Source organism: Petaurus breviceps, unplaced genomic scaffold, assembly GCF_028583685.1.
Source record: "Petaurus breviceps papuanus isolate PSGF00001 unplaced genomic scaffold, PetGlider_PUasm1.0 90925, whole genome shotgun sequence".
Classification (NCBI taxonomy): Eukaryota; Metazoa; Chordata; class Mammalia; order Diprotodontia; family Petauridae; genus Petaurus; species Petaurus breviceps.
This window is the reverse complement of record NW_027187380.1, coordinates 24,317,073-24,330,178: the sequence shown is the minus strand read 5'-3', so window position 1 is coordinate 24,330,178 and position 13,106 is coordinate 24,317,073. Positions and strand designations below refer to the sequence as shown.

At 35.7% G+C, this 13,106-nt stretch overlaps 1 protein-coding gene across 11 annotated transcripts in view; it reads left to right on the top strand.

Annotated features, from left to right (window-relative positions):
• CEP112 (centrosomal protein 112) overlaps positions 1-13,106 on the top strand; it is a 555,671-nt gene that overhangs the window by 355,344 nt on the left and 187,221 nt on the right. For all 11 annotated transcript variants that reach the window (XM_069076590.1, XM_069076589.1, XM_069076587.1 and 8 more), the window contains one exon: positions 949-1,179. In XM_069076590.1, the coding sequence (XP_068932691.1) occupies positions 949-1,179 (231 nt within the window). The remainder of the gene's footprint in view (positions 1-948; positions 1,180-13,106) is intronic.

Below are 13,106 nucleotides of genomic sequence, written 5' to 3'. Positions count from 1 at the left end.
ATCTCCACTAGAAAATGAAAGACAGAGTCATCAGAATAGTAGGAACAGTTGCAAGTCTACATTATCTGCAGAGGCAAGCATGAGATGGATTAGTCCACTATCATTGCATAACAGATCAGTAGATCTCTTCTGTTTGTTTGAGACAAGATGCCCTATAGTGCTTGTCAATTCTAATCTAGTAGATTCAAGTGGAAGTGTCTATTCTAGTTCAGGAATTTCATGTGGAAATGATTGGATTCTTTAAGATACAAAATAATAAAATAGAAGATTTTAATGCTAAATTAAATAATTTATTCCTTGTTACAGTTTTGATGATGAAAATAAGGACTTCTTATAATTTTGTTCTATGGTTCCTAATCCTCTAGATTAATCCTAATCTTGATATTTCAAGTTTTTATTATTGTCATCTACTATCTTCCCCTGTTTCCTGTGTGTAGAAATTTTAATTTATTCCGTGTCTGTTGAAAGAACATCATGCCTATTCTCATGATCACTCTGCTGATTCCTTCAGGAACTTTTGGCAGGATGTTGCCATCTAAAATGGAAGAAATAAATTCAGGTTCTTAGTGTAGTAATATGAGTAATTAGGAGATTTCCTTTAGACTTAGCTCATATCAGGGCGGCTAGGTGGCACAATGAATAGAGCACTGGCCCCGGAGTCAGGAGGACCTGGGTTCAAGTCTGGCCTCAGACACTTAACACACACACACACACACACACACACACACACACACACAAACTAACTGTGTGACCTTGGGCAAGTCGCTTAACTCCAATTGCCCTCCAAAAAGAAAAAAAAAAGGCTTAGCTCATATTGCTAAGAGGTAGAGGTGGAAGGAAGAAAGAATGAGAATGAGACAGCATTTCCACTTGTCTTCATAATATTTAAGAAAGAATTTTTTCAGGAATGCTATTTCTAATAAGAGTCCCTTTGTCTTAAAAAAATAGATTATCTCTGATATGGAGGTTCAAGTTCACAAATTGAGAGAAGAGCTGATTCAAGTAAACTCTCAACGGAAACAGCAGCTCGTAGAGCTTGGACTTCTTCGGGAAGAAGAAAAACAACGAACAGCTAGAGACCACGAGACCATTGTGAACAAACTGAAGGCTGACTCAGAAAAGATGAAGTTAGAATTGAAAATGACACATGCAGCTGAAACAGAGTTAACACTAGAAATGGTAAGCTACCCAAGTGAACTCACTGTATAGAACTTTTGTATAAAAAGCTATAACTTAAAACCTCAGAGATAATATAAATTATTAACCTTTTCTCCCTGAGGAGATTCTTAATTTGTAATTTATGAAGGAATTATGAACTAGAATTAAATTTCTTTTTACTATAATATACTTTCATATTGAGAAAACTGAGTACTTTGCCATATTTTTAAGCTCTCCTAAAGTAATAATAACTAGCAATTATGTAGAACTTTAAGGTTCACAAAACATTTTATGAACATTATCTACTTTGATCCTCACAATAACACTAGAGATAGGTGCTATCATTGCCCTCATTTCTACAAATGAGGAAATTAAGGCAAAAAGAAGTTAAGTGACTTGCCCAGAATCATTCAGCTGAGAGCCTGAGACCAGATCTGAACTCAGGCTGTCCTGACTCCCAAGTTCAGTATTCTATTCACTGTATTACATAGTTGTCTACAGGAGGCTTCTGCTTGGTATTCACCCAGATTGGGTAAGAACAGGTGTTTTCTTTTCATACTCTCTGGTTTATGCCTTATGGCCCCACTTGGAGTTATTCCAGGAAAACCTCCTTAAACAAAGTTTAGGTTTCACTCATGTGTGGAGTTTCCCCCATTTCTTTTCTATAGAAAAGTCTATAGAAGTTACTTAATGGACAGAATAGTAGATGAGAGATATAGAATAGCTATGTATTTTCTCTACCACCAAGAAATATACATAAATGTTTATTACTGAACACTTAAAACATGAACCAGTAACCTTTCATTCCAGTTATATTCATCTGGTTGACTAATAAATAAAACCTGAACCACTTTTTAGGACCACAAATTATTTCACTTTCACCTTAGGTCTGTATTGTTAACAAAACTCACTAAAGATCAGTATCTTCTGGCAAACATGCACAGCTCACCTTGGTGTCAGTGGACGGACATCTACTTTGAGAAGATAACTACAGGAAATACCTCTTGCTGCCAACATTCAGACCTCCCAATGTCTCTGGACCTTTCTAGATCACAAGGTAGTCACTAAGTCTGGAAACATTTGTCTCAGGAGTGCTTTTCAGTCACCTTTTCTCAGTAAAGAAACACAGAGCAGGCAAGGAAGCTAGTGACTTGAGATCCAATCTCACAATCCAGATCTCATCCGATCTCCAATCACAATCTTACCAGGACACACAGATACACACACTTTTCCTACAAGATCTGTGCTACTATAATTGTTGCTGCTGGGGAAGGGGCAAGAAAAAAGAGACCTCCGTAATTTGTTGGAAGTTCAAGGAAGGGCCAGTAGGGTCTGACACATTTGAATTAAGAAAGGGAAAGCAGTTGTTTCTCTTTTTAAATCTGCTGATTGGGTGACAGCTCCCTTACACAGCTCCTTCCCCCCTTAAACAGGGACCAAGGTACCAACTAGAAGTTTCTAACTACATATGCCCATTACCAAGGTGACAGAGCACACATAGTAACGTAAGTGACCTGAACTCAGGACCCACAAGCAGGAAGGACAAACACATTCAGCTCCGTCACGCCAGTTAGAAACAGTTGTCATTGTTTAACTTCCACAGAGTACACAGTAGCATTTAGGCACTAGTTTGAGGGGATTAAAAAATACTTTTCCAAATTCAATTTCCAGATATCTTAGCCTTCTGGGTCCTAAATATAAATTTGGAATAAACTGGTATATGTGTGTGTGTCTATTAACTAAAATATACTTGTTACAAAATCATTTTAAGCCCCTATGCAACAGACCTTATTAACTCTATTTTATCTATGTGTTAACAATCCAATGTATCTCTATTACTAGCAGCTATGATCCTTTAAATTGCTCTTTCTAGGTTAATTCCCCTTTGATTCAAACTGGTTGCACCCCAAATCAAGAGGACTTTTTTTCTTTTAAATTTTATTTACATTTTTAAGGTTATATTTATTTCCAAATAGATGGTTCCCTTTTCCAATACCCCAAGACCTATCTCTTTTAACAATGAATAAAAATAATAGTTTAGCAAAACTAACTGCAATATCAACCAAGTCTGGCAAAATATGCATTATTCTACCCCAGTCCTTTCTCTCTGTTATAAAGGGATGGAGGTGTATTGTCTCCTTTCTTTAGAGTCAAATTTGATTATTGTTATTATTATTACCACACAGCATTTAGTGTCAAGGTTATTAATGTGATCCTCACTGTTTGCTTCTTGAAATACATTATGCAAACTGCCTCCCAGGCTTGTTCTCTTTATTTTTTGCAGGTAACCCCACTAATGCCATATTCTGTCTTCCATGATTTCTACATCTTCTCACTTTTAAACCCCTTTTATTTTTTTTTCATTTTTCAAATGCTTTATTAACTTCTGATTTACATCATTTATTTCTGCCATATTATTACAAATTTTCTCCCTGTTTTTCCCCTACCCACCACCCCAAAATAGCAGTCCCACAGGATATCCCCTCCTCCAATCTGCTGTCTCCCATATTTTCTCCCATACCCCTTTCAACTTTTCCAGTAGGGCATGGTGGATCTCTATGCCCCAGTGCCTGTATATCTTATTTCCCAATTACATGTAAAATAGTATTACTAATATTATGTATATATATATATATATTTAAACATTTGATTTTAAAACTTTGAATTAACGATTCATTCCCTTCCTCCCTTGTTACCCACACTTACTGGGAAGATAAGCAGTTCATTATAGGTTGTTCATGTGTAGCTAATGCAAAACAATAACATAGTAGATATATTGTAAAAGACTGACTATATTTCCCTCCCTCCTATCCCACCTCCCACTTGTTCTGTTCTCTACTTTGATCTCATCCCTTTTCAAAAGTGGATGCTTCCAACTTCCCTCCCCCCCAGCCTGCCTTCCCTTCCATCATCCCCCCCTCTCATCTCCTTCCCCCCTACTCTCCTGGAGGGTGAGATACCCTATTTAGTGTGTATTTCATTCCCTCCCCAAGCCAAATTCAATGAGAATAAGGCTGATCCATTCCCTTTGCCTTCCTATTCTTCCCCTCCATTGTAACCATTTTCCCTTGCCTCTTCTATATGAGATAGTTTATCCCATTCTGTCTCTCCCCATCTCCTCTCATTATATTCCTCTCTCACCTCTTAATTTCACCTTTTAATAATCATCCCTTCCTGTTAAATTGGTCTTGTGCCCTCTATCTATGTATACCTATAAACATATATACACACATTCACATATGTATTCATATGCCCATATACCCTCATATATAGACGTATATATAAATATGTATATATATATATAAATATATTTCTAATCCCTTCAACTACCGAGAAAAGTTTCATAAGTTACAATTATTGTTTTTCCATGTAGGAATGCTAATAGTTCAACTTTGATAAGTTCCTGATTCTTGGTTTTAATCCCAGCTCCTTTGACCTCTGGAATATCATATTCCAAGCCCTTCGATCCCTCAGTGTAGAAGCTGCCAGATCCTGGGTTATCCTGATTGTGTTTCCACAATATTCAAATTGTTTCTTCCTGGCTGCTTGTAATATTCTCTCCTTAATCTGGGAATTCTGGAACCTGGCTATAATATTCCTAGGAGTTGTCTTTTTGGGATCTTTTTCAGGAGGTGATCGGTGGATTCTTTCAACCTCTATTTTGCCCTCTGGTTCTAAAACATCAGGGCAGTTTTCTTTGAGAACTTCCTGGAGGATGATTTCTAGGTTCTTACTTTGATCATGGCTTTCAGGTAGTCCAATATTTTTTAAATTATCTCTCCTGGATCTATTTTCCAGGTCAGTGGTTTTTCCCACAAGAGATTTCACATTGCCTTCTATTCTTTCATTTGTTTGGATCTGTTTAACAGCATCTTGATTTCTCATAAAGTCATTAGCTTCCATTTGCTCCAATCTAATTCTGAAGCAATGATTCTCCTCATTGAGCTTTTGAGATTCTTTTTCCATTTGGCAAATTCAGCTTTTTAAGGCATTCTTCTCATTGCCTTTTTGAGCCTCTTTTGCCACTTGAGTTAGTCTATTTATTAAGGTATGATTTTCCTCAGTCAGGCTGTTGACTCTCACTTCGTAATTTTTCTTGCATCGTTCTCATTTCTCTTCCCAATTTTTCCTCCACTTCTCTTATCTGCTTCTTAAGGTCCTCTATGGCCTGTAACCAGCTTGTATTTTCCTTTGAAGCTTTTGGTGCAGGAGTTCTGACTTCACTGTCTTCCTCCTGTTCCATGCTTTGCTCCTTTTTGTCCCCAAAATAGGAGTGTAATGTTGGAATCTTCTGTCTGCTTTGTTTCCTTTGGCTGCTCATTTTGCCACTCAATTACTTGACTTTTGGGCTTTTTGCCACAGTAGGACTCTGCCTCCAGACAGGGGAACTTTTGTCCCAAACCTGGGGTTTTCTCAGCTGCCAGAGGTATTTATGGGTGCCCTCTCTGAGGCCTCCATGGGCTCTGGCAAGCTGGACACACACGGCCCAGTACCTCCACCCTAGACTGCAATCCAGATCCAAGCAGTTTAAGTTAAAGCAAGTGTGATTACCCCACAGTCTGGTTGATTAGTTCCCCTACACTCTGAAGCTGCCATGTGGTGCTGGCTGGCTGTGCCGGCATCTCAGCGGTTTCTTGCCCTGGGGGCAAAAGCCACACACTCAAACTTACTGGGTCCCAAAATCCAGACTGCACTGACCTCTCACTTTGTCCTGCGCATATATGTGTTGATAATTCTGGAAATGGCCACAGCTGCTGCTGATCTGGGGCCAGCAACTGGTCAGGCCCACCCTGGAGCTAAAACCTCCTTCTCATGGGGCCTGGGCTCGGCTCCCAGAGCTCTGTGCTGGCCGATTCCTGCTGGCCTGCCAGGCTGTCTTCCTAGTTTTTCTGTATGTTAGGAGAGTTAGATCTGGAAAAAAAAAAACTTTAGAAATTTTCCAAATGGGAATATTAGAGAATATATTTGGAAAGAATATATCTTTAATATCCATTTTTTGGTAGAAGACTCACCAAGTAAAAAACAAATTTTTAATCTCATATATATGCACACAGACACACACTTGTTTGCATATTGGCCCTCCCTGGAAACTGAGCTCTTTGAGAGCCAGTACTTGGTACAGTCCTGGCACATAGTAGGTGTTTAATAAATGCTTGTTGACTTGATGTATATATTTGTATTAGTTGTCTATATATCTTAAATACAAAGTCCTTATCAGAGATATTTGCTACAAAGATTTTCCCCTAGTTTACAACTTCCTTTTTTGTCTTAGATGCATTAATTTTATGTAAAAGTTTTTCAATTTTATGTAATCAAAATTATCTGTCTTGTTTTTTGTAATTGCCTTTATCCCTAGTATTTTTAAGAATTCATTCACTACCCAAAGCTATGAAAGGTTTATTTATTATCTGCTTCTCTTTTAATTTTTTAATGGTATGATCTTTACTGTCCCGGGTTGACATTTTTTTACTGAGTATTGTAGTTCCTTTTTCAGTTATCATTAATGTGTTTACTCAGCTTGTGGCTGTATGTTCAATTCTGAGGAAGCGTGGTTATGTTTTAAGGAAGGATTTCCATTTTATAGTCTTCATATGAATTATGAAATAAAGATTAGGTATTAGTCAGACCCATGTACTCTTTACACCAATATTTGTTCACTAACATTGAATTAGAAGACAGTTTGTCAGAGGTCAGTTTGATTTTTGGGCTATGTTAGTTTCTAGAATGTTAGAGATATGCCCTTACCTACTCCTATTTTCCCTTTTGTCATTAAGTATTTACAAAGCACACACAATGTATATAGCACAATAACAGTAGCTAGTATGAGGATATGTCTCAGGAAGTTTACAATTAAATTTGGGAGAAAAAAAGCTAACACATATGAATAATACAGACTATAAAACGGCATTTGTTGTTCAGTAATTTCAGTCATGTCCAGCTCTTCATGACCCCATTCTGGGTTTTCTTGGCAAAGATACTGGAGTAGTTTACCATTTCTTCTCCAGCTCATTTCACAGATAAGGAAACTAAGGCAAACAGGATTAAGTGACTTGCCCAGGGTCCCATAACTGGTAAATATCTGAAGCCAGACTTGGACTCAGGAAAATGTCTTCCTGACTCAGACTCAGCACTCTGCCCACTGCACCACCTAGCTGCCCTGAGAATAGCATGTATATAATAGCACAGTATATAATCAGATTCTGGCTTGTGGAATATAAACTAATTACTGGGAATTCTGAGAAAATATAAAGTGAGCCAGATTAATAAGAATATGTTTCCTACTTGAGATTTTATGTATCTTGCCAGAAGAACTGTAATTTAATCTGAACTCTCCACTAGATTCTAAACCCTACCAAAAATCCCCCAGTGTCTCTGGAACTCAGGAACTAATGTAAAAATAGGTGAAATTATTTTAGATCTGGTAAAAGATATTAAAATATAATATTCATATTCAACAAATATCTGAGTGACTATCTACCTTGTTAGGCACTAGAAATAGTATCATTTTACTGTCTATAGATTGAGTCAAAATAAAGCACATTGATTTTAGATCATCTGGAAAGTAGGCTGAAGCAACAAAAGAAATTTATAATATGGCAGTTCCATAGTAATGAAAAGAATCCAGTGTAGTGGTCCATTTCAAAGTCTGTTAGTAGTTTTAAAATGCTACTGCAATGGGGTAGAATCCTATTGCATTTCTACCTCCAGGTACCCTGGGGTTTCCAAAGGCTCTTAGAGTAAAGCCCAAACTCCTACTGTGTTCAGGGTAATACTCAAGGCACTTGGGATACAAAGGAAGGAAAGAAGAAAACAAACAATTTATGAGTCATCTTGGACTCCTTCCTGTCCCTGTCCCACCTCACCAATTCTTCCCCCTTTCTCCAACCATTCAAGCTGTGGCTGAGGCCTGTCAATTTCACCTTTGCAACATCTCTATAATAGTTTTTTTTCTCACCTCTGCCATTCGATGCACCTTACACCTATGTTACTGCAATAACTTGCTGGTGGGTCCACCCCACTCTCCCAACTCCATTCTCCATTCATCCTCTAAAGTGATTTTCCCTAGAGGGTATATCTGAGGTCTCCCCACCCACCCCTACTCCTAAACTACCTACTTCTAAACTCCTGTGGTTTTCTCTTGCCTCCAAGAGCAAATACAAAATACGCTGCTTGGTGTTCAAAGCTCTTCATTAACTAGCCCCCTGCTACCTTTCCAGTCTCCTTAAACCTTTACTCCTCACCACTTACTTTTCAATCCAATGACACTGGCCTCTTGTCTTAGCACAGTTTCTGTCACACCATATGTGTTTAGCAATTTTTTAATTGGTTTATTGTGAAGTCCTTACTTCATGCTAAGTGCTGAGGATTCAAATGTAAGCAAAAAAGTCCCTGGCCTCAAGGAGGTTACATTTTAATAGATAAAAATGATACAGTCCCTGCCCCAGATGCTTATATTTTCTTATGCTCACTTTTAGCCCCTGAAAAATGTTCTTTTTTAAGGCCAACCTATAAAGTAAAGTATTTTGATCAATGATTCAGTAGTAGAGATTACTAGAGATCTCCCAAACCCAAACTTTCAAAAAAGAGAAACAAGGTTTGAAACATTCTGTAGTAAATACAAACTCTTTCATCACTCTTCTGTAGCTAGACTTACCATAATGTTGTGAGTTCTAAGGGAAAGACTTCTCTTTAAAAAAAAATAGTATTATATTTTATATATAATATAAACCTCCTTCACACTAGAGGCTCAGATGAAGGGAAAGAGAGCAAGACCACATAATATAGTGACGGCAGCATCAAACAAGGAGTCAGAACACCTTAAATTAGCTCTCCTTATTCAGTCTCCTACAGACTGGAGTTAGAGCCATGTTTAATGATGGAACATTTTGTGGAGATTTAAGTTGTAACTGTTTTAGAGAAAACTACAATTGTCCTGTAATTTTTCAGCTGTAAATTAATGTCTAGTCTGCTAATTAGTACTTTTTATTTATTTTGAGTGAATGCAGATTTATAGTTTTCCTTATAAGGATGTCCCATGCATAACTGTAGGCAGTTTTCTTAAATTTGTTCTTGTATCCTGTTGTTCTCTCATTTTTTATTAACCTCAGAAATAAATTTTTAAAGAGACTTTTAAACATAAATGAATGGTGGTTGAATCTGTGGCCAATTCAGCATTATGATTTCTGTGGACAAAATCAAGTGTTCTAAAATGACTTTCTTATTGGATATGATGTTGCAACATATCTATAATCCCTGTTAACATTGAGGATGAAGCTGACTGATATTATGAACTTGGGAGTTCTGAGCTATACTGGGCTTAGAAGATTTGGGTGTACATACTAAAGTTAGTATTAATATAAGTGAGACTCCAGGATTGAGTGGTCACTGCGTTGTCTGAGTAGGGGCAAACCAGGTGAGAGCAAAAACTAAGCATGGCAAAGCTTCCCTGTTGATCATAATGGTTTCAGGCCTGTGAGTAGCCCTTGCATTGCTAGCCTGGGTGAGATAGTAGCATCCAATCAGAAAAAAAAATATATTAATGAATGAATGAATTAATAAATTTTAAAAATCATTTCCATGTCATAACAAAATATGTAATAAAAATGTTATTTTTAAAAAGGTGAGAAAAACGTGAATTGTTTTGAAGATCTTATGACAATGCTATATACACTTAATTATAATATGGTAATAAAATGCTTCAGTTATGATTTATATATTTTGGGGTCAGAAGCTTTTTTTTCTTTTTTTTTCTTTTTTGGAGGGCAGTTGGGGTTAAGTGACTTGCCCAAAGTCACACAGCTAGTAAGTGTGCCAAGTGTCTGAGGCTGGATTTGAACTCAGGTCCTCCTGATTCCAGGGCCCATGCTCTATTCACTGCACCACCTAGCTGCCCCTAGAAGCTTTTTTTCTTATGCAAATTATTAAGTTCTGTCAGCTGCTTGGCTGTCATATAAAGATACAGTAAATCACATTATATTTTGTCATGGATTACACAGGAATAAATTTGGTAATAGACATCAAAGTATTTTCACAATCATATATAAATATAGGAGGGATGTTTAACTTATAGAAAACTTTATGTGAAACTTGCAGTTTTTGTGTGAATTTAAATGGAACTAGATGTTTGGTTGAAAATGAATGAGTTAAAAATATCTAAATGAGTTTTGTGTGTGTTTAGTTTTTATAAGAGTAATGTCTAATATACAGCTGTATGGCTTGAATATACATAAATAATTATATTCTGGCAATGTTAGGGTCTGGTTAAACCATTTATGTATTTTATATAATAAATAAATAATTTTATATAGTAAATAAATTTATGTATTTTAATTGTTTTCATGTTTAAGTCAACAATGTATCACATTCTACTTGGGATTTTTCTGGATTTCCCTGTGGAAAAGCACTGTCAATATTGCTATTTGGCTTTGTGGAACTATACTGTTGTTTCTGTTTTGTTTTGTGAGACTTTTGTTTCATTTAAAATGAGTAAGATTAATCCAGGGTAAACTTGTTAAGCTACATTGATTACTTCTGCTCTTGGTTGTCATAAGATTTGTTCAGATTTTCAGTTATTTGTTTACTTATTTGGAACAGCAAATCCCAGTTTATTTAAATTGATTAAGTCCCATTATTTTTTCCACTAGATTGTCCTCCATTTTAAAATCCAAACTTAAGTGGTATATAACTTTAGTAGGAAATAATGCATCGTAAATTTGTCTTCTAGTACTTACCCTTAATGATATTTTCACTAAGCTAAAGTTAGGCACAGTGGTTGTGATGTTAGCCATCTACAGTTTATGATACATGGATTTATAATCTTAAATTTAGAGCTGAAAGGAACCTTAGAGATCATGTCAAGTTAGGCATCACAATGGATTTGAGTGTTGGACTTGAAGTCAAGAAATACTGAGTTTGAATCATGCCTCAGAAACTTACTAGCTCTGTGACCCTGGGCAAATCATATAGCTTCTTTTTGCCTCATTTTTCCCATCTGTAAAATGGAGATAATAATAACACCTACCTCACAGAGTTATTGTAGGGATTAATTGAAATGATATTTATGAAGGCCTTTGCAGATATTAAAATGTTATATAAATTCTAGCTATTATTTTACAAATGAGAAAAATGGGACCCCGAGAGGTAACTGACATTCTGACACACTTTTCACTTTTGGATTCTCTTACAATAATTAGAAATTTTATTATGAAGATAAATTAATCTTGTTATAGTCTTTAAATAGAGATTCTGGGAGGATCCATCCAGTCAGAGGGAGAGACTGAAGGAGTGTAGGGGCAGGTGGAGGGGGCTGCAGGGAAGGAGATCTGAAGTGGGAATTTCAGGACCAGAGTGATTGTCCAGGGTGAAGAGGTTTCTGGGGGATGGTCAAGGCCTAGAGTGCCACTTAGTGAGAAATGAAGGGAGAATCATAGCATTATATACATATATAATATAATATTTAATGTATTATATGATAACATGTAATATATTATATGTAATATTCTATTATATTTATGTAACACACAATTTGTTAGGCCATTCCCTAACTGATAGACACATTTCCAATTCTTTGCCACTACAAAAAGATTTGCCATAAATATTTTTGAATGTATGTATCCTTTTCCTTTTTCTTTGATCTCTTTGGGATGTAGGCCTACTAGATCAAATAGTAGATACAGGTTTGTTAGGGCATAGTTCCAAATTGCTTTCTAGAATGGCTGGGCCAATTCATGACTCCATCAAAAGCGCATTAATGTGTTTTACTGTAACTCCTCCAACATTTTTTATTTTCTCCTTTTTTCAGTTTTGCTAATCTAATGGGTGTGAGGTAGAACATCAGAGTTGTGCTAATTTTCATTTCTCTAATTATTAGTAACTTAGAGTGCCAAACTATTCTTACTTCCTAGCTTCCTAACTCCAATTCTTATATCCTTGCCTTCCCCAAATTGTCAATGGCTCTCTATTTTTAGCCAAATCAACTTCTGCTGACTGTAGCCTGTCTTTCCAGTAATATCTCCTGATACTCACCCATATATTTGCAGAATCTCACATTTACAAGGAGTTATCAGAAACCATGTAATCTAACCTTTTTGTAAATAAGAATACTTTCCATCCTACCTGACAAGTAGATATTCAGCCTTTTCTTGAAAGATCCCTAGTGAGGCAAATTTATAACCTCCAAATACATGTATGGTGTGTATGTATATACAACTATTTGTGTCTAATTGTAGGCATCTCTAGAGTGGAGGGAGGGAAGAAAAAGAAGAAATTTACATGATAAACTTATCATATATTTAAATCGAATAGCAAGTTGTACATAAAATATTTGCAATTTCATGTGTAATCATCTTTTTATTATTCTACTATGCTATGGAAATTCTTGTTTTATTTCAAAAATTAAAAATAATATAAGCAAATTAAAAAATAAAAATAAAAGTAAATAAAAAGGACAGTAATAGTATAATTTGTAAATATGCTGTTACATTGTTATATCTAAATTTCCAGTTCAAAATATGAAAAATATTGAAAAATTTTAAGTCTTTTATCTCATATGATATATTTGGATTAAATTGCTCTCTTTAAGCAATCACTTTTTATAAGCTATGTTTGGTTAAATATACAACATTAGGGCTGTTCTAGTCATCTGAAATATTTTAAAAGATAATATGAAAAGTATATTGACATATTGAATAACATCATTTGCTAGATATAGGAATAATTTTCCCTTGAGAGATGTCCAATTATTCAACATTAGGTTTTTGTTTAGAGTACAATACTTTTAAAGATATTGCAGGAGGTGGAAGTTTTACATATTTATATATACACTCATATATCATAATTGCTTTCACTTACATTTTTCTCTGATATTAAATTTTTTGCTGCACATCAGAGAATATTTGCTTTTTCCCTAGAGCAAATTAAATAAATATTTCTATTCCCTTTCTTTCCTT